The sequence below is a fragment of the Lutjanus erythropterus genome, chromosome 7, assembly GCF_056507025.1.
Source record: "Lutjanus erythropterus isolate fLutEry1 chromosome 7, fLutEry1.hap2, whole genome shotgun sequence".
NCBI classification, from domain to species: Eukaryota; Metazoa; Chordata; class Actinopteri; order Lutjaniformes; family Lutjanidae; genus Lutjanus; species Lutjanus erythropterus.
In genome coordinates, this window is record NC_139323.1 from 28982621 (window position 1) to 29003402 (window position 20782).

Consider the following 20782-nt stretch of genomic DNA (forward strand, 5'->3'; position numbering starts at 1 on the left):
GAATCATCTCTCTTCTCTCTCTGTCAAGTAATGACTGGATGAGTGTGAACATGAACCAGCTGCTTATTCAATAGTCTAATCCTGCATTCTCTGTCAAGGCATGTAAAGGATTTATTGTGAGCCCGAGGAGAAGGATTGTTGTGGGAGGGAACTAAAGCAAAAAAGCCTGGAAGATCAGCAAAGTGAATTATACCTTGCAGAAATAAAGGTTAAAGCTGCTTCCATATTATTTAGACATTTTTAATTAGTTAATATAATATAAGAGCTTGAAAGTAATAATCTCGGAAGATTTTCAGATTAAACAAATTTTGTCAAATGAGGTCAGACAATGGTGATGAAAGCCATTACATTTAGAGTATTATGAACTTATGAAGATTTCAGCACAGCAATGGATCATTTTAGCACCCTGTGTCTACCAGAGAGGTAAAGTTAAACTGACAAACTCAATATTTCTGGTAAATCGGAGGTGCTTTTATAGCTGAATTATCACTGGAGTTCATCTGGTCAAATTAGCAACTGTAATCCAGGAGTAGAGTTACTGAGTGTCAATGTCCCTGTTCATCCTGCTGATGCCTCACATCAGTATCCGCTTTTGTCTTCTTAAAGACTCTTTTTTTTCAATTTGGAAACTTACAAAAACTTAGTTCAGGGTTTTTTAACTTACAGGGAGTGGAGATGGTTTGCTTGCTCTGTTTCTGTGAGGAAGAGGGAGGACATACTTTCGACAGGTAAAAGCACTGTCATTACTTGGAGTTTGTTCGGCTCCTCCAGAGAACATCTGTAGTGGTGTAATTCGATTTAAAGGCCGCGCTCGGAGAGGTCGACTTTGTTTCCACCACGGCCGACAGTTTTGTGGGTGATTCAGGAGTTCAGCTTTGAAACACAACAATGCCACCAACAAGGTAGAAAGGTAATAGAACTAGTAATGTAACATTACTTTTGATACCAAATACTAATTAAAGTACTTTTTAAAGAAGGAATAAGTAAAAAGTGACATATTACACTTTTTGAGTAACTTGCCAGCTGTGGTTTGTCCGCCACGGAGGGTAGAGCTAATGAAAGCTAATGAAACAGACTCTCTTGAACTCAGTTGTTTGCAAAGCAGCAAACTATTTTTCAGGCCTCTGTTAGTTTTGTGAGTAAACAGTTACTGTGGCCCAGGGGTCAGCAACCTTTATTTTGAAAAAATTCTGTTTGGATCCATAACTATTAAATTCTCTATTTTCTTCTGAGACTCTTATTTTTTGGATTTAGCATCCATAGCTAGCCAAGGAATGCTCAAAACTAGGTGTCAAGCCTTTAAATTATTTCAAAGCAATAGTTTGTCATTTTAAGAAACATGCTTGTTTGCTTTCTCGCTGAGAGTTAGATGAGAAGGTTGATACCGCTGCTCATGCTTAATATGAAGCTAAAGCTCGGAGACAGTTAGCTCAGCTTAGCATAAAGACTGGAAATAGGGGGGAAAAGACTACTCTGTCCAACTGTGGCAGAAATGTCTACCAGCGTTTTCATGTACCTCATTGTAAGAAATGTTATTAGTCGTCATTATTGACTATTATCCTTGTTTTTGTGTTGTAAAACAAAAGCATCATATCCTGTTGAGGGCTGTTAAAGGAAAGGATGGTGGTTTGGATTATTTACTATTCTGTGGTGCATGAAAGCATTAGACTGGTGTGTGTTATTATATTAAAGCTGCAGTAGACAGTTTGAAATGCACCAAACATGCACGTGCATTTTGCTGGGCTCATGTCAAGACATGAGGACATGAACCTGGCCGACCCTTCTTCATACAGAGTCGCTGTGATACGTCCTGTCCAATCCTAATTGCTTGTTTGATTCAGACCAGGTCCAGTTAAACAAAAATAAATTCTAAGGAGTGGAAGCTCACAGTAACCCTTCACCTAAATATTGTTAGTGATATACACTGATCAAAATGAGATATTTCAGCCAAAATTATAATGAAATGATGTTTTCTTCTGCAGCTTGGAGTCCTTGTTTTTCTGTTGCCAAATCCAATTGTCCACCATGAGGACGGCTGCATATCAAATCTAATTTTCTCCACCTTAAACCCATGACTTTCTGTGTGCCTCGCAGCACACACAAGAGATAGAAGCAACAATTCTTTTTTTTTTTACAGCAGTCTACAAAGATAGATAAATTGCTTCTCGTGTTTATGTGCTGGACAAAGTGCTTTGCTCTTGTGTCTTTATGGGCGACCATTGAGAAGAAAAATATGTCAAACGTGACGGTCGCTTAGACACAGTCACATGAGTGTGATCTTTATGCTGTCTTGATGTTAACAGTGTTACTAATAGCATGTGTGTCTGCGTATGTGTGTTATAGAACCATACTGCTGGAGATATAATGGTCCAGTGTGTAAAATATACAGGGATTTATTGGCAGAATGTGGCAGGAATGGAATATAATATTCAATAGTAGGTTAATCACCTGAAAATAAGAATATTATTCTCATTATGCCTCCCCTTCCCCCTCCATGCTTGGAGGGGGAGGGGGAGGCAAGCCGTATTCAGTTGGGTACAATGTACAACTTCACCGCTACATGCCATGAAATCCTGCTCACTGGTCCTTTAATAATTTCCTCTTAATGACTGGGGAGAAATAATATTTCCTATAAATCAGCAGAGGATCTCCATTCTTGTATTAATTGGTTTACGATTAATTGAGAAAATAATCATTAGTTGTGGCACTAATGCAGTTACTAGTAGACTATCAGAGGAGGAAAAACTATTGAGTTACACATTTTGTTTTCAGTATTGGCACATACTTTATTCAAACCAGAGTATATTTAATCCTGCTCACCACTTTTCAAAAGGATTAATGATCTTAGCACTTTTCTGACATTAGATAATGGACCCGTTCCACTGCGGACATTTTTATTTATTACAGCAGGTATAATTAATGCCTTTGACAAGAAAATTTGGTGCTGTTCATGTGGCTTTTTAATTAGTGTTAATAGTAAACACTGTCATTTGCAGCAATAGATTCTTTATTGAGTGTTATATTGACCAAGAGCCATGCAGAAGTGCCTACATGTCCCAAGATATATTGTGGGCAAACTTGTGACTCCCTTGCTCATGTTACTGTGTTAACACCACTCTAGCCTATAGCTATTACTCTGTTGGTCAAAATATAGCTTAAGGTGACAAAAATACATATCTAGCTTGCTCCCAGGCTTCCGAGAGGCGGAGACTAGAAATCCAAGCTGAAATAATTTGTAGTTCTTCCTGCATACAGTGACATCACTGGATGTAAGGAAGAACAACAGATTTTGCAGCAGGAGATCTCAAAGGACTTCACTGCTTCAGCTGATTTCCTATCACTGGATATCCACATGTAAAGTAAATTTTCCCTGTTCTATTTAAGTGTATCAGTGAGCCTTTGTGAATGAACTAGGATGCAGAGTCTTAGGCTCTCATCTGCTTTCAAGTGTGTGTTCACACACTCATCTAACAGGAGAGTTGCTGGCTGTGGTTTATTGTTATCAAACACCATAACTGCTGGCAATTTTCTATCTTTCATTCATGATTTCACGTTAGCTCTCGGTATGAGCTGCTGTACTGCGTCTATGTCTTCTATTTCTGGAGTCTCTGGTCGCTGCAGTGGCAGAGACTGAACACTGCAGCAGCAGACTGGACCGGCTGACATTCTCACTACGCACCAGCACTCTCTTTTTCACTCTTTCAAGCCGTGTCACTCTTTCGTCAGCACCATAAAGTTTTATGTCAGATATGAATGAAAGACTTGCAACTTATTTCTTAGCTCTCACTCTGTCCTTCTTCCTTTTCTGTACATTTTTTTTTGTTTGCCACTGGAGATAAAATTCCTCAGGCCATGATTCTTGGGGACTTAGCCCCGCCCCCGACTTTCCATTAACCAATCAGAGCAGAGACTGCAGTGTGTAGCATAAGGGTGATGATCGGAAGAGGTGGGATGGGATTTTTCTGTGTGTGTGTGTGTGTATGTGTGTGTGTGTGTGTGTGTGTGTGTGTGAGTGTGTGTGTGGTAGAGACAGCACAGATAGACTGTTTTCTCCCCTCATGTGTGATAGTCATCCCAATCTTATTAAGGTCTGCTGTTGCTGCTGTGTCCTTCCTCCTCCTCTTCTCCTCCTCCTCCCTCCCTCCCTCCTTCATTCTTCCCCCTCTATCTCTATCTCTCTTTCTCTTTCACCCGCCTGCCCTTCTGCTGCTGCTTCTGCTCTTGTTGCTGCTGCTGCTGCTGCTGCTGAGACACACACCATTACTCTGCACTGCTGGAAAGGCCCCAGGCTCACACTCACTTCTGCAATTTTCTTTATCACTGTCCTCCTTCTCCGTCTCTGTCTTGTCTGTCTTTCACACACACTCTCTCACACACACACACTTTGCCAGATGAAAATGTCAGGAGAGGAAGAGACTCTGTCAAATGGGTAAGATACCTGCTGGATGTCTGGATGGTGTGTGTTTGTCATTCAGCTGGCCTCTGTAAGATGCTCTGTAAGTGTGTGTGTGTGTGTGTGTGTGTGTGTTCTAGCTGTGAGACTCAGGCATGTGGACAAACTCGCTCGGTTTATTACAGCAGCAGCTCGGCTCTTTTGTTTCACCGCTGTGAGGCCTCTGAACATCTTATACCGGCTTGAATGAATGTGGTGAAAGCTTAGTCTATAAACTAATGCTTCGTCACTCTTGGAGGTGTGTGTGTGTGTGTGAAAGAGCACATGCAGGGGTGTGATGAATAGTGTTTGTGCGCTAAGTGTTTTTTGTGCCTCACTGATAATGATCATTGTGCGAGTTGCTCTCCAGAGAAATCAGCCCAGTATTTCAGCTGACATGAAGTTAAATTAAATTATGGGAACAATGTGAGGTATGCACATCCTGAAGCTAACAGTCTCTCCTCATTGTGCTGGTTGTCAGGCCTTTTCTTTCTGCCGTACAATCGCCAGTTATTCCCTCGTTTTAAAGGACACAGTAGCCCTGTACTGTGTGATAATCTCTGCTCACTGACTGAGAGCTGCTTTCTTTTCTTTCACTGCCCTCGGGTCTTTAAGGTGTAAACTTGCCAAAATCCTGTTTACCACTCAGTCAAGACCAGTCGAGTTACTTTCCAGCTATCAGGAAATGATGGAACCGCTGATTGTTTGCCCCCATTATCCTCACATCAACATAGTTCTCGTGTAACAAATAATAATGGTTAAATAGCGTAAACAGTTACAAAAATTTAAAATTCTTGACAGTAAGTAGAGGTGATGAGGGGGTTGGTACAGTCTTAGGTAGTGTCCTGATTTCAGATCCCAGTGGCCTGAAAGTATCAGAATACAATCCTGAGCCTCTCAGTGCTGGTCTGGTGGATCTGGTACCTTGTTTCCAATCACAGTAGGGAGAAAAGGCTGTTATTCTGGTGGTTGGCTTAGAGTTTTTGACTTTAGGTTATCATTTTGAAGCAAATGTTGATTGCACTTTGTAATGGTGATAGAATAATGACACCATTCGCAGTTAGATTTGTTCTCTAGCATAAACTAATTGATTAATAAATTTCTGTTTTTTCTCGTAATGTTTTCTTCTAACATTTCTTGACCTCGACATCAACCCCTGCTTTAGTTATTGTTTGTGCGAAGAAATAAGCTAACATTACTCACCATGCAGTGCACATCATTATGCTAGCTTTCAATATGTCTTTTCAATGAACATGTTTCTTTCTTCTCTCTTATTTATAAAATGGCGTTGATCATTCTGTCACGGAAATGGAAAGTGATCCAGTGTTGTGTACAGATGTTGTCTTTGTGGCAATGATACACGAGGAGGAGAGTTGAAAAGTTGTCTGTTTCCTCTTTAATGATTCTTGCAGCATCTGGTGAAAATGTCAATTTGAACAGCAGGAAGTTTGTACAGAGACATGATTTCATACAGAATCTACTTAGTAAACAAGATCTCCAAAATACCATCAAGAAAAGTTGACATTTTTTTATTTTTTAGGTTCTAAATCTAGCAGGTGAACAGACTACAGAAAATTTCCAATTTTTTCAAAAAGACTGAATAATGTGATATACTGTAAAAACTGTTTAAGCCTCGGTTGTAAATTTTGGCTAAAATTTGAGTCAGAGTCAAGATCAGGTACAGCTGTGCAATATGATCATATACATCGAGTGACAATATTAAAAATGTCTATCATTTCATATTATGTTCTATCGTTTATTTTGTTGGGTCACAAATCACACTCTTTACAGCAATATTTTTTGTCACATGGATGACACGTTGCCTTCTTCCATACAACATGGATGCAGGAACGAAATTGTATGAAAGCAACAATGTTTGACCTTTTTATATTTTACATTTACATTTTTTTAAATATATTTTGTTACATGCTGAATTGAAAATTTGCACAAAGCTTCAACTAAAAGGTGAAAAATGACCAAATATATGAAATCTATGATTCAAAATGTAGAAATTTGTATATTTTATATACAGTATTTATTCATTTAATTCATAGCAATGTCCTATATTGTGATCTGTATTGTTCTCTGGATGTGAAATGACCTAGATCGAGATATGAGATGTGGGTCACAGTGCACAGCCCTAAGATCAGGCGTGTATTTTTGATAGTTAAAGATAAAGTGAAGGTCCAGGGAATAATAAAGTCAATGCTGACTCAGCACGAGAACGGTGAGTCAATTGCTGTGGATTCAGGTATCTAAAGTTCGTCCGTAACCTAAATGTGACAGTAGGCGGTCACTGTACGTCTCTTCATACTGAGAGAAAACTGTTATGACACAGTGGGAAATGCTCTGGCTGGATTGGTTGGATTTAGTCAGAGGCCACTATGAGAGAACATGTGACTCTGCAGCATTATCCTTGAAATCAATGACATAAACACATATACACTCCAGTATGCTACAGCGTTTTAATATCCTCCTGCCGTTATTAATGTTTATATTATTGATCCCCTTTATTGCCTTATTGTTTTGTTGTCAGTAGGGACTTAATGATAAAATGTTTATTACTTATTTATTACAATTGTTAATAATATTGTAGTAGTGCTCTAGTCCATTAATACATAATTCATTTGCAACACAATGCTGGTTGTCCCACAAAACCTGAGTATGAAAGGCTCTCTCTCTTGTTGAGTTGTTGTTGTTTCCTTTGTTCGTCTGTTCTTCGGCTTTGTCTGAACACGTGAAACTTAAGTTCTGAACATTTTTTGGAAATCTTGATTGTGTGTCCACGTACAGATAAACTCCACATACATGTTTCTGTGACAGCAGTCGTCACTGTGTAACGTGTCTGCTGCTGTTATCAGGAAGCTCAGCTTGCTGCTGGTCATATGGTGAACGCAGCAGTCACCCGCATGTCATTAGCCAGAGCTGCACCCGTACGTGTGTGTGTGTGTGTGTGTGTGTGTTTGTGTGTGTGTGTGTGTGTGTGTGCTCCTTTATGGCAATGTGTGTGTGTGTGTGTGTGTGTGTGTATGTGTGTGAGATGAGCTCTTCTGTGTTTCTAATGGGCAGGAATGTAAAGTGAATACCGTCTATTAGTCACTGCTGTTATACACATTCATCGTAGTTGTGTTTGCTCAGTTTCTCCTCTCCTATTCTTCTGTGCATGCCTCATGTTTGCTGCTGTCATCTCTAACTCTGAGTTAAAGAGGTAAAGTTGACTGCAGCTTTAAAGGGACAGTTCACCTCAGAATCAAAAATACATATTTTACCTCTTACCTGTAGTGCCATTAGTCTCAGATGCAGAGTTTTGGAGATATCGGACATAGTTTAGTTTTGTTTAGTTTAGTTTCATTACACAGTAAAAATGCATAATATACAACAAATAGAAAGGACAGTAGATGCAGTGCAGGAGAGGAGTGAAAGCTGACAGGCTTATTCAGAGTCCTCCCCTTGAATAAATAACATTATTGCTCAGCAAAAATGAGAAGCAAACAGCAAGCAAACATTGAAGAGCATTCAACAAACTATCTCAAGACATGCAACAAGTAAAAACATTAGAAAAGAAAAGCAAAGAAAAAAGAAAAGGTCTAGGAAGAAATGGAAATGTACAGCCAAGAGAAGCATATTGCTGTCTTTCACTGTGATCTAAAGGCTCACAATGAGGATGATTTCAGTAACACATTCAATTAATCCCTGTGGATCTCTAAATCTGATTTAGAGCAGATGTTTAAAGAAAAAGAAATTTTGAATTGTATCTTTACTGCAATTCAAGTGTTTGAACATAAATAAATGTTTGAAAAACATTGACCTTATGTATAGATAGGAATAGAAATCTCTTAAGGAGGAGGCAGATGGATCTTGTCTGTCAAAGTGCATAAAGTGATGCTTAGATAAATGTAAAAATATTAAAAGAAATGCAATTCTAGAAATCATGACCTGGTACTCATGATAATCAACAGACCTTGTTGTTTCATTTTTTGGATTTTGTTATGAATTGTTCCTTTGAATATAAATTAGGAACAATTGCCATGTGATCAATAGCGTGGTCTGGAAGTTCAAAGCACAATACCAAACTGTATTTCAAAATGGAACAAAATAGAGTTTTTTTCAGAGGAAAACTGAGTAATAAAATGACAAACAAATGAGCAACTCAGAAAAAATGCCACTTTTTCAAGCATTTCATGAAACAAATGAACATAAATAGCAAATTATGGCATCTAGAAAGTGTCAAAAAAATAATTTCACAAAACAAGTCATAATCCAAATGACAGAAATGAATCAGCTTAATGTTGAATAACATTAGTGTTTCACATTTAATTCATTTGGTTCATTATGCTGGATGTTAATGTGTTTCTCACATGCTGTGCTGCTGCTGCTGCTGCCCTCAGCCTGAAGTGAAGAAATAAAACATTTAAGCAGATCCATTATCAGTCACAGTGAATGAAATCAAAGAGGAGGGAGCCTTGTGATGAAGGGGGGGGAGGAGCGCAGGATTCATGACTTGTGCCTAGTTTGGCGACACTATGCACTCGTCACGTGAGGGTCATGTGCAGCGTGTAATGAATTCTGAATACACAGCAGCATCATCAGCAATCATCCGCAGTAATTCTTCACCGTCACCAAGACAGCTTACAACAATGATCTGCACATTACATGAATGATCGTATTCAGAACTGGCCACCGAGCTTGTATTTTTTTTTAATAAAAGTGAATGGTTGTACAAGTGATTTAAGCCGATTCCCTCTGTAATGTGCGGTGTAATGTAAACTGCAATAACACTAACAGCGAAACACTCTCTCGAGCCAGTTTGCTCCTCTGGCTCACCCTCCCTGTGTGTCCGCTTCTCTTGTGAAGTGGCTGATGAGTAGAAAGGCTTGAATAAAGGAGGAAAACAGTAAGGAGTGAGTAAACTGAGACAACATCGAGATCCCACTGTGTATTGTTGGTCAGTGTCTGTCTTTGTTGCTGTAAATGAGAACAGGGTCACTGCAGCGCTGAGATAGACAGAGATTCATTTAGAGATAATGTGATGCATTGTTCCACTTAAATTTTGCACAGTATTGATATTTTAATAGATCAGCTAAGGGGGCAAAAGTACATATATTTGTTACTCAAGCAGAAGCACAGATGTGTAAACGAACAAATACAGTGCAAAGCTAAATGAACCTCACCTTTTCTCTGCGTTTGACTATCCCTCTTTTGTCTCTTTTGCCCGATTACACATATTTTACACCATTTTCTTGTTCTTATGTCGTATTATGTCATTGTTTTATTCTTGTTACGTCATTTATGTCTTGTTATGTCTTGTTACTTTCTCATCTTGTTGCATCATTTTCATTTTGTTATGTCTTTTACGTCATTTTTCATCTTATTTCATTGTTATTGTCTTGCTACATTGTTTTCATCTTGATGTTGTTTATGTCTTGTTAGATCTTTTTTTTCTTGCTACGTCAATTTCGTCTTTTTAAGTATTTTACACTGTTTTCTTCTTCTGATGTCTTGTTACATCTTTTTTGTCTTATTATGTTGATTTAGTCTTGTTATATCTTTTATGGCATTTGTCTTCTGTCGTTTTTTTCTTGTAATGCCTTTATATCATTTTCATCTCATTGCGTTGTGTGTGGTAGACACTGATGGATACACAAGAAATCGTTTTTTCTGTGTTTGATCTTGATGTTGAGAAGGCAGTACACATAATGCAATAATTAAAATTCCCCTTAAAACTAAAGTAACAAGCCTGTTGTGAAAATTTAAGGAGTACAGAATACACATATTTGTATTAAAATGTAGGGAGCAAAAGTAAAAAGTTGTCTGAAAAATAAATATTCAAGTAATTTACAGATACCTGAATCCACTTAAATACAGTAACAAAGTATTTGTACTTAGTTTCTTCCCATCTCTGTAGATCAGAACTGCTTCAACCAAGCAGGTTGATTTATTTATTGTATCAGTGTTTCTCAAATGAGGTGCTAATACCCATTGGTGTACATTTAAGTACTTCGGGGGCTACTTGAGATTTTAAAAATGTGAATTTAAACATATCAATCATGCATAATTCCTAAAACAATTATACCATATTATTTCAAATGGGTGCATACTAAATAAAGTTTGAGAAGAGTAGAAAATAAAATTTCAACACTAATTTTTTTTCTCATTCAGATTCTGTGTGTGTTTTGGTGCTGCAGGTGCTCCCGGTCTGACCTGTCGCTGGCTCTGGAGGACTGCATGGCTGCCCTGGATCTGTTCCTCAGGAACCACTTTGAGGAGGCACAGGCCCGGCTCAGATGCAGGTAGGAGAACAACCTGAACCACGTGCTAATACAGCTGCTGCTCCCAGCCGTAGTCGAGCTCTGACCCACCTGGCTTTGTGCTTTCATGGACAAATATAGAAAACTAGAGACAAACAGATGATGTTTATGCATGTAAGCAACTGGATTTTGGGGTGTTTTTGCACCCTCAGGTGTTAGACAGTGAAGATTTCAAACAGGAAGCTGCATTCTCTCTATATTAACTTACCAGCCACTGAAAAATTTCCCTCTACAATGTCTGTAAAAATTAGCAAAAACACGTTACAACTCATGAACTCAGGGACACATGAACAGAACGCAGTAATTGTTAATGTTACTTGTAACACCTGTGCTTTTCCTACGATGAGAAGGCAAAAAGTCTCACTAGATTCTGTCCTAGTTGCTTAATTTATGTATTAAACATTTTGGCATTAAAAAAGACCCATGTCTATAGGTAGGCAGTGGACCAAACCACTGCAAAGCGTTTGAAGGGGCGTGGATGCAATCTTTTTAAAACTTCAAAATGTGTTGTTTTGCATCTATAATTAGCACAGGTGCTTGGTCACAGTACTGAATCTTACTAACTAACTCATGTTGACTGGACACTGACGGACAGAAGTGGTCGTACTTCAAAAATTTTGATCAGAATTATTGCTAGGGACAATTCAGTAGTCCGTTATTGGCTGGCTAGTGGTAAGGACATGTCCCCACCGTCCGTGCCCAGTTGTCTGCCACTGGATGTTAGCAGTTAGCTCAGTGCACGTCTGTGCAGCCTCACAGAGCTGCTAGCATGTCTGTAGACTTTTAAGGGCCGTTTGCATCAAGAAAAAATTCTACATAAATAACAATACATCAGTGTAAAACTGATTCTAACTCAAGTGGATGCCAGAGTCCACAACACATCTATTAAATTGCCGTCCAGACTCTACCGTCCACTTAAATGAGAATGATTTTTGAATAGTGTATTTATAGTTATTAGTTGTCATTCTTGGTGTGAACAGGCCTTTAATCTTGTTTAGACTTTACTGATAAAGTCATCTCGCTCCAAAGCTGATTTATGATTCAGCAAAACCTATGACTGTAATTCCTCTGTTGATTATTGCCCAAGTTTCCTCAGCTAATACGTTCGGTTATGCTGTTAAACATTTGCTGATAAGAGTTTGGAAAGACTAAAAGATAAATTTATTTGCTCAATAAAAATGCCCCCCACCCCCCCCCAAAAAAAAAAAATAAGGAAAAACACACTGCACTGTAAATTTTTAGTTGACTGCCGTGCTGATTTGACTGACAAACACAGCCTCCGTCTCTGGGCTCCCACCTTGTCTGTAGATCTGTATTCTAACCTCTCTGTCTTATCAAGTTACTCCATTATTCACTGCTCATTCTCTCCTCTATTATCAGAACCTTCATCACACTGTTGCTATTATCTTCCACCCTCCCGTTCATCTCTGGGGCTGCGGGGCCACTCCTTAGCCCCAGTTTCTTCTTTTCATTGCAGGCTTACGATGAAACAGAAGAACATCTCTCTGTCAGATTGTACTTTCCTCTTGTAATTTTGTACCCAAGCTAGACTGACAGCGATTGTCAGTTTGGTGTTGTTTGTAGGAGTAATTTTGGTGTATTTGGCACTACAAGTGTCAACAAAGATTAGACTGATGTAATGGATTTGATTTCTTAGCCCAGACTTAATTATGGAAAGTTTTATTGTACAGAACATAAATACTTTGTTGCCAAGTGGCGGCCCTGTTGTCATAATCATAATATGTTTTAGTATTTAAATCTGGATTTGTGAAATATTTCAACCTGGAGGAAAATCTGTCTAAATCCAGCACAGCTAGCGGCTGCCACCTGAGGCTTGGCTATCTGTCAGCTCAGCAGGCGTCCTCGTTTCTGTCTCGATCTTCTTCCCGCTGCTCTCTGTGTGCTCTCTCTGCCTCTCCCAGTCGCTAAAGTGCACCTGAACAAACAGGAGTCGCAAATATGTGCATGTTTGTAGCTGTTTTGAGCCCAGATGGCTGTATTTGACACATGCAGTGGGCCGGTATGAGTGTAGATTAAAAGTTAAAGGGATAGTTCAGATTATTTGATGTAGGCTTTGTAGGAGGAGCTTATCCATAGTCACTGTGTTGCCTACAGTAGAAGCCAGTCAACACAGCCACAGTTAAAAGAAGCACAGAGCATACCAGCAGCACATAAAGTTAGCAATGAACTGCTGTGCACAAGGTCAGTAAAAAAAAAAGGTGATTTAGCCACTTAAAAAAGGTCCACCTAAAAAATCAAGATCAGTTTAGGTGTACACGATGTTTAGAAAATTTTCACCACTTTATTTTGCTGTCAGACAACCTTTTCTGATGGGAAACCACCGTTATACAAGCCAAATATCCCTCTCTTCAAACTAACCGAACTCCTTAGGCAAAAACCTACACGGGAGTTGCTGGTCTGTCACTCCCTCAGTCGGTCAGTTTGTTAATGTTATTGTGTGACTTTGGTCAATCAGAACTATTCTTTTAAAAAACCAAAGTCACGCACGAACTGAAAAAACTAACAGATTGAGGCAGCAGTAGACCAGCAACTCTTGACTCTCTCATCATGCCCGATAAAAGACCTCTGCATAAGGATACATTGGTGTATCCTCGCCCTGAGCCCCTCCAGAGGCCTCCTCCCTCCTGGCTCCTTCTCTCCTCCAGGTGCATTTAAGGAACTGGAAGATCTTCATGAGGGTGGAGGGGAAAAGACTTCTGGGTCGACGGAGGAGAGAGGGGACAAGGAGACCTAATTTCGTGTAATGAAAAGCACCCACTGACTATCCATAAGGAGCTCATACAACCCCACTTCAAATAATTCTTCAAAAAACTATCCCTTTAAGAGAAAATACCAATCTGTCCTACAGTAATCAGGGGCTCCATAGTGATCTGGTCCAGTATTTTTGTCGTCTTTACTCACTAAATGTCTTCCATAGGTATGTGGAAATTGTCTTTTCTTTTGTGAAAGAGTTAAATTAATTACATACAAGTTGCTGAACAATCACAGTTTCCTTCCCTCAGGCCTCTCCCTACAGAATAATTCAGCAGACAGTAAGGGCGCAGTCAGATTAAAGCGTCGTTTTGCATTTGAATGCAGCACATAAATCAAATTGAGATTGGGCTTTATTTTGTTTGGTTTGTACAAAACCCAATAACACCCACAGCCTCCTCTAATTTTTTTCCCCGTGTGCTGCTCTGAAAAGGATTTTATGAGGAAGTCGATGGCTTGAGGTATCAGACTTATGTAATATTATGTAAGGTGTGATGACATCTGGTGCATTGTGGGAATGACACGTTGAAAGACTTTGGGAAGCAGCCCCGAGGATATGAAGTTGTCCTCCTCAGTGTCTGTCCTGTGTTTTATTTCACGTGTGCTTTACATTTCTTTTCTTCTTCGATCTGTGACTCTGTCCGTCTTCCTCCAGCTGTGTTCTGATGCAGTCGGGCACTTATACGAGTCTCTGCAGCACACACACGCACGCACACTGAAACTGAAATACTAGAGGGACTCTGTCTTAGACTTTAATCAACATATGTCCATTACTTTTACCTCTGCGTTCCTGTTTATGGTCAGAGGCGGTAGAGGCCAATCCCAGCATGCATTTGGAGGAAATCAGGGTTACCCATTACTGAGTTAATGCACTCATATTGTACCAGTGAGCACAGTTATGAGGCGACTGTGGAAGGAGACTGGAACATGAAATCTGTGTATTTCTCATGGGATAAACTGGACTGTGGGACTGGAAATCAAACATCGTTATGAAGACTTTTATCTTAAGATCCTTTCAGTTTAGATCCTATTTTCTCATGTATTGTGTTCATGACTAATGGGGACAATCATTTTTTTAATAGGTCCAGTATTGAGTGAGAGCGCTGTAGCTAGCAGCCATGAAACAAGCTTAAATGTAATTCTTGAAGGCTTGTGAACACCGTCAAATTATGTCCATGTTTTTGGCACTGACAGGCTCATATTGTTATTATAAGTGCATGATAAGAGTATGGAAAGAGAAATTAAATGTTTTTCTTTACCTTTCACTTGTTCCGATGGTTCTGGTCTGTGTCTAACCAAGCCTCCTTCAAGGAGAAGTCTTGTCCTGAAGTCCAGCTAATTTTGGACACATGAAATAATGTCTCCAGTCCTTCCCCTGTGAGCATAGGGTCATAGCACCCACAGAAATGCCACCATCCTCCCGAGCTTCACCTGTTGCCCCTCTTTCTTACTGCTTGGCCACTCTTCAGTTTTTTGTAGCTCTTACTACGTATATCCTGTCTGAAATAAATATGACCAGCCATCACATTAAAGGGCCTCACCCACATGTTTGATATCAGCTAAATATTTAGTCATGACATTGAAAAAACACCGTACTCAAACACAACAAACTGGCTGACACACCTGTCTCTAACTCTCACTGATGTTTCCTCTGTTGTCTCCATGCTATAAGCGATCTCTGTCAAGACTTCAGAATGAGACTTTTCGTTCTCCTGGGTTAGAAATAGACCAGAAAAACTGATAATACTGTCAGACATTTAATTTAACTATCTGAGTCATGCCAGTGGCAAAAAAAAGTCTCTTTAGTGGGCAGGCTTTGATGGTGTGCACATGCCCCAAAGAATTACATTTCAGCTAGTTGTCATCTGCTCTAGTCACATACATAAAAAATATGAAAAAATACCAGTTACCATTTAATGCAAAGTGTGAATTAGATATTTTAGAATATTTAGGGATGTTGAATGTTTTGGATCTTTAAAGGTTAATTCATTTTTTTTTTTTTTTTAACATAAGTTGGTTTAAATAACCCTCTTTTAAGGGACACGTGTAATTGTGTTTGCCATTGTTTACCAAGTCATTGTTTTGCAAGTCATAAGCAATTCTCAAGTGTTTACACTCAATTCCCAAGTCAAGACTGACAAGTCCCAAGTCTTAAACTTTGAGTTTTGAGTCATCATGCTCTCTTCATCACGTTATGTCATTTTAACAACAAACGTTCAACTTTCCATTCTTTGTGCAACTTCAATTGTCGAACGAAGTTGTAAGTTGCAGTGACTCCATCTGTTATTTTCAAACTGCACGTTTTGCATTCTGCAATTCATTTTTTGTTGCCCAGTTATCTTTGCTATATTTTTTTCCAGCTGGAGCTCAGTAGTGTAATGTTAGTTCTTCATGGGTCTCTCCTGCAACGTAACTGAATGCTGTTGGATTGTTTCAGTCAGAGTGGTCCTGGGGGATGAAGTGTCGATATGCTGGAAATGAATAGCATTAATGTTAGTTCTTTAAATGAAGAGAAATGAATTGATTCATAAAAACACGTTTGAAATGACATGCTTTTTAATCTATAGGTTTGGGGGAAAGTATGAAGAATTATTAGTTTAAAAGGTTCAAGTCCAAGTAAAGTCTTGAGTTTGACTCCACCTCTGCTGTGCTCTATATGTGAAGGTGTGAATTCATATGGACTAAAGTGTCTTTTATGTAATGTAATGTCATGATACTTAGGATTGAGAGAAGCTGGGGTCTCATCGACTATCGTTGAACTGTTGAACAAACAAAGCAGCTGATACAGAGGAGCTCTGTGAAAACAATCAAAAGATGTTGCGTCATCTCCTGAGATGACTAAACGTCTTTGACTGCCGTGCTGTGGTTGAAACGTTTTTTTATTAACTGACCCCATTTGCTGTGGTTAATTTCAGCTGCACAGGATGTCCCCCTGCTTTATTGTTTCTGAGGCTGTGTAGTCATGCATCAATATCACTGCCAGTGAGAAACTCATACCACGTTTTATGAGCTAATGAGCAGAGCTACCTCTTTAAATTACTCCTCTCTTATAGGGCTCAGACATTTGAGGCACAGGTGATATGTTTCTTGTAGTCAAGGAACCACAACATTGTAGAAACATGCCTGCCTCTAGTGTTTTTTTTTTGTTTTTTTTTGTCTTGATCAGCCTTCAAATCCCAGAGGTATCCAAGCGCAGGCTTAGTTTTATTTGCCAGATCTCTGTTCAAACATGCCACCAGACCAATTACAGTCAAAACAGTGCAATTTTATTCTCCTATCTTGCTGTCCTGCCCCATTCCTCACAGCTGTAGCAGGGAGTGGGTGCAGGAGGCTCACTGAAGTAGAAGTATGACGTACATCCAATGTGTCTGTGAGTGTTAAAGTTTCATAATTCATTTTCAGAAAAAAGAAGGTCTCACTATTTTTTAAAGCTTCATGTCTAATTTGGAAACTCAGCTTCTAATTTCTGCAACTTTCACACCGAAAACAAAGGTGCGTTTTGTCCAAAATAAGCTGTTTTGCATGCAGGTACACTCTGGCTCTTACATCAGACTTCCTGATTGTTACTAACAACACGTGCAGAACTGAAAACAAGGCGTGCATGCACCCATGTGTTCTTGGGAAAGTACAGCAGAGCTCTTCCCTTGCACTGCAGAACATGGTGATGAAAATATGTGGATGACCCAGCTTCAGTGCTGTCAGGAGGGTGAAGATCTGAACCCTGAGGTCATGCTGATTGAAAAATATCTGAGTGCTCCTGTGAAATACTTTAAATTCTCAGACACTTTCAGCGCAGCTACAAGCAATTCAATTTACCTCACAGCTCCATCTTAAAAGGTTTCTCAGCTTGAGTTTGGGCTGTCGACGTCTTACATAAGCCTGACGCAATGGAAATGTAAGGCAGGCAAATCTCTGTGCTCGTACCTCCGCCTTCCCTGACTGTCAGCTGTTGCTTCCTGATTGCAACTGAGTTGTTTTTTGTTTCCTGATCGGTCACTGGATTCAGAATAATATTATTAATTCCACTGAGACTTGACGTTCAGCAAACTCTCTCTGCCTGCCACTAAAACTTTGATTTATTGCTGCAACTTCATGTCCCAGAAGGACATGAATGATACCACTTTTATCTTTATCTTTGCCTTTCCTTCTATGTCATTTCTTTATCAAATAAATCCAGTGATAAAAGTTAAACAGGATTCATGTGGCAGTGTGTCTTTCTGCTCTGTTTCCAGAGGTAGAAAAATCTGTTGCTACAAATTATTTAGCTTCCAGTCTTCATGAAAGATGCTGTTTGTAGCTCAGAGTAACTTCACACAGGCTGGTCACATGCATTGGTCTGAACAGAAGTTATGCAGACTGACAGCATTCCTCTCTACACACCTCTGCCTTTATGTTAACATACAATACACAGGTAAAGCTATTTCAAACATCAAATATGACTGCAGGACGACAGGATATTAACGACAAAACCTATGCTTTTGTTGTGGTTTTGTTGTTGTTTAAATAAATAGTTAAAATAATAGCTTATGACGGGAATGACAACTGTGTTTATAACAAGTACATCAACTTTAACTCCTTCTTCATTACTTTAAAACATTGTTAGACGCAGGGTGTGACACGTCAACACATGCTGGTATAAATAGACACTCACTGTCTCTATGCCTTCGCCCTTGGATTGTCCGTCCATCCCATCCCATCCTATCTCAGAAATGCCTTGAGGGAATTTCCTCAAATTTGGCACAAACGTCATTTTATCCCAGGAATGAACTGATGAGATTTTTCTGTTTCAAGATAAAAAGTAAAGGTAACTGTGACCTCACAAAACAGGAATTTTGACAACATTTCACATACATTTCTACAACCCCATTTCCAAAAAAGTCATGAAGCTGTATAAAATGTAAATGAAAACAGACTGCAATGATTTGCAGATTCTTTTCAACCTATCTTCATTGAATATAGTATAAAGAAAAGATATTTAATATTCAAACCGATAAACTTAGGTTTTTGTAAATATAGACTTATTCTGAATTTGACGACGTGCTTCAAAAAAGACAGGAGCATGTTTACCACTGTGTTACATCGCCATCTTTATTAACAGCCCTCAGTAAGTGTTTGGGTACCAATTGTTGAAGTTTTGCTAATCACCACAGTGTCTTAGATAACTATTAGCAACATTAGCTAGCTAGCTGGCATCACCATCTACATTCAAACGCAACAGAAACAAAATAAAAGTTGCCAAAAATGCCTTGGCTCATCTTTTCACTGCTTCAACATTCACCATTTCCGGTTTGGTTGAAATAAACCCTTAATTCACCACGTTAGATGTGAAAATATTCTGCCAGTACATGCTGGTTCTCTGATGTCTGACTTGCCTCTCACTACTCCTCTCATATTTTCATCTAAAATGGAGAATAAAGGATTTATTTTGACAGAATCAGAGTTGGTGATTGTTGGAACGGTTGAAATATGTTTTTGTTGACATACTGTCTTCACTGCACATATTATGAGTCTGGACAGACATGGATGTCAAACGAAAACTTACTTCTTGGTGGTTGTCTACAATTGCAAGGTGGCAATTTTGGTTTTGAAATAATGAATTCAAATAATGGTTCATAACTGTAATGACAAGCTCATTTTACTGGAACAACAGGTACATCTAGTGGAAATATGTGACACCAGACTTTTACTGTACTCCTCCTCACCACTTAAACCTGCCTCTTGTTAAATATGGGGTGTGACGTGACACGTCAACAACTGGCTATAAATAGACACTGATGTTTTTTTCCTCTTTTCTGTGTATTGGTTGGGTTTAAGCCTTCCAAGTACTCAGTTGCACTGTTGTTGTTGTTTTTTTTTTCGCAGGAATTTGACTACAGCTTTTCATATTCTGTGCCCACGTTGTTCCACCTCTCATTTGTACTGATTAATAAAGTGACTGCTGTATAAATCTCTTATTCAAGCAGGTTTTTCTCTGTATCATTCCTGTGTGCAGAGACGAAATACAAATTATCTACCCAAATTAATATCTACAACTTCCTCTTTCATTTTCAAGCCTCACTGAACACAAATACTGCATGTTGTCTTTTTTTTACAGAACCAAAGACAGTATGTACCACGCTCTGACCTACGCCACCATCCTGGAGATGCAGGCCATGATGACCTTTGAACCCCAACACATCCTAGCCGCAGGAAACACCATGAAGGAGGCCCAGGCTATCTGTCAACGGTAAGACTTTTTCACAACACCAGAGTGAGATAATGCCAGATGACCTGCTGATAAACTGTGACGGTGGAGTTTCTAAGTTCTGCTCTAGTCTGCTGCAGGTGTGAATTTTGGGGTGTTTTTACTTTTCATAGTTCTAAGAACAGCTGAAGGCTCACCCCCTTTTCATTTTTATTGCATCTGCAACAACTCAGAGCAATTCTTAGAACAGTCTGTCAAGGGACTTTTTGAATTCCTACCTCAGAGGAGGAGGCGGGGGGAGGGGGGCTTGAAAACCCCCTGCACTTAGATGACAGAGTGTGGGACTGCGCATCATTTTTTTCCCTTGCACCATGTCCCACATATTGAGACTGTGTTCCACATTTTGATTGGCTCTAGTTTTCAAAAGTCAAACCACTGCAGGACAGAGGCTTTTCTGAATGGCTGTGTCGAAAGCAAGGAAGGCTGCAGTCACAGGACTGTGATGTCGAACTGTGCACATGTGGATCAAGTGCAGGTTGAATTGTCACCATCTTTGCTACTTTGGCCAAGAGGAGTCATCACAAAGTCACAAGCTATGCAGATTAGGGAGAAAATGATGGAAACTACCACAAAGAAAATAAAATTCAGCCATAACAATATGATGTGATACTGAATCAACCAGAAGGCAAAGTGTACAGATGTTATGAACTAAGAGGCAGAGTAGAAATATTTATTTTTTGATATCAACATTTTTAATATCAAAATTTTAGACTACCTCTCTGCATTGGAAATGTGTTCCTCTTTGTCCCACATGTGGTCACGCTACGACACACCCGATTTATTACACACACACACACACACACTGCCTGGGATACTTTCCTGGATAACAGGAACTATTTTAACCCAAACCATCATTTTTTCCTAATCCTAACCAAATACTTTTGGTGCCTAAATTTAATTAAACTGTAACTGTTTCGAGGATGCGTCACGCCGTAGGCATGTCCTGTAATACCATACCTCCACAGATAGACCCACTTGTTACCAAAAGGAATGCTGAAGTGATTTAGTGACATGATGATTAATATA

General features: G+C 39.3%; 1 protein-coding gene across 3 annotated transcripts in view; it reads left to right on the top strand.

Moving 5' to 3' along the window:
• The window catches only part of ttc39a (tetratricopeptide repeat domain 39A), a 40791-nt gene that overhangs the window by 3285 nt on the left and 16724 nt on the right, over positions 1-20782 (top strand). For 2 of the 3 annotated variants that reach the window (XM_084723485.1, XM_084723486.1), the window contains 2 exons: positions 10618-10722; positions 19607-19738. In XM_084723485.1, coding sequence (XP_084579611.1) covers positions 10618-10722; positions 19607-19738 — 237 coding nt within the window. Of the gene's footprint in view, positions 1-4154; positions 4430-10617; positions 10723-19606; positions 19739-20782 lie in introns of those variants that run through there. The other variant, XM_084723484.1, reaches the window with a different exon arrangement.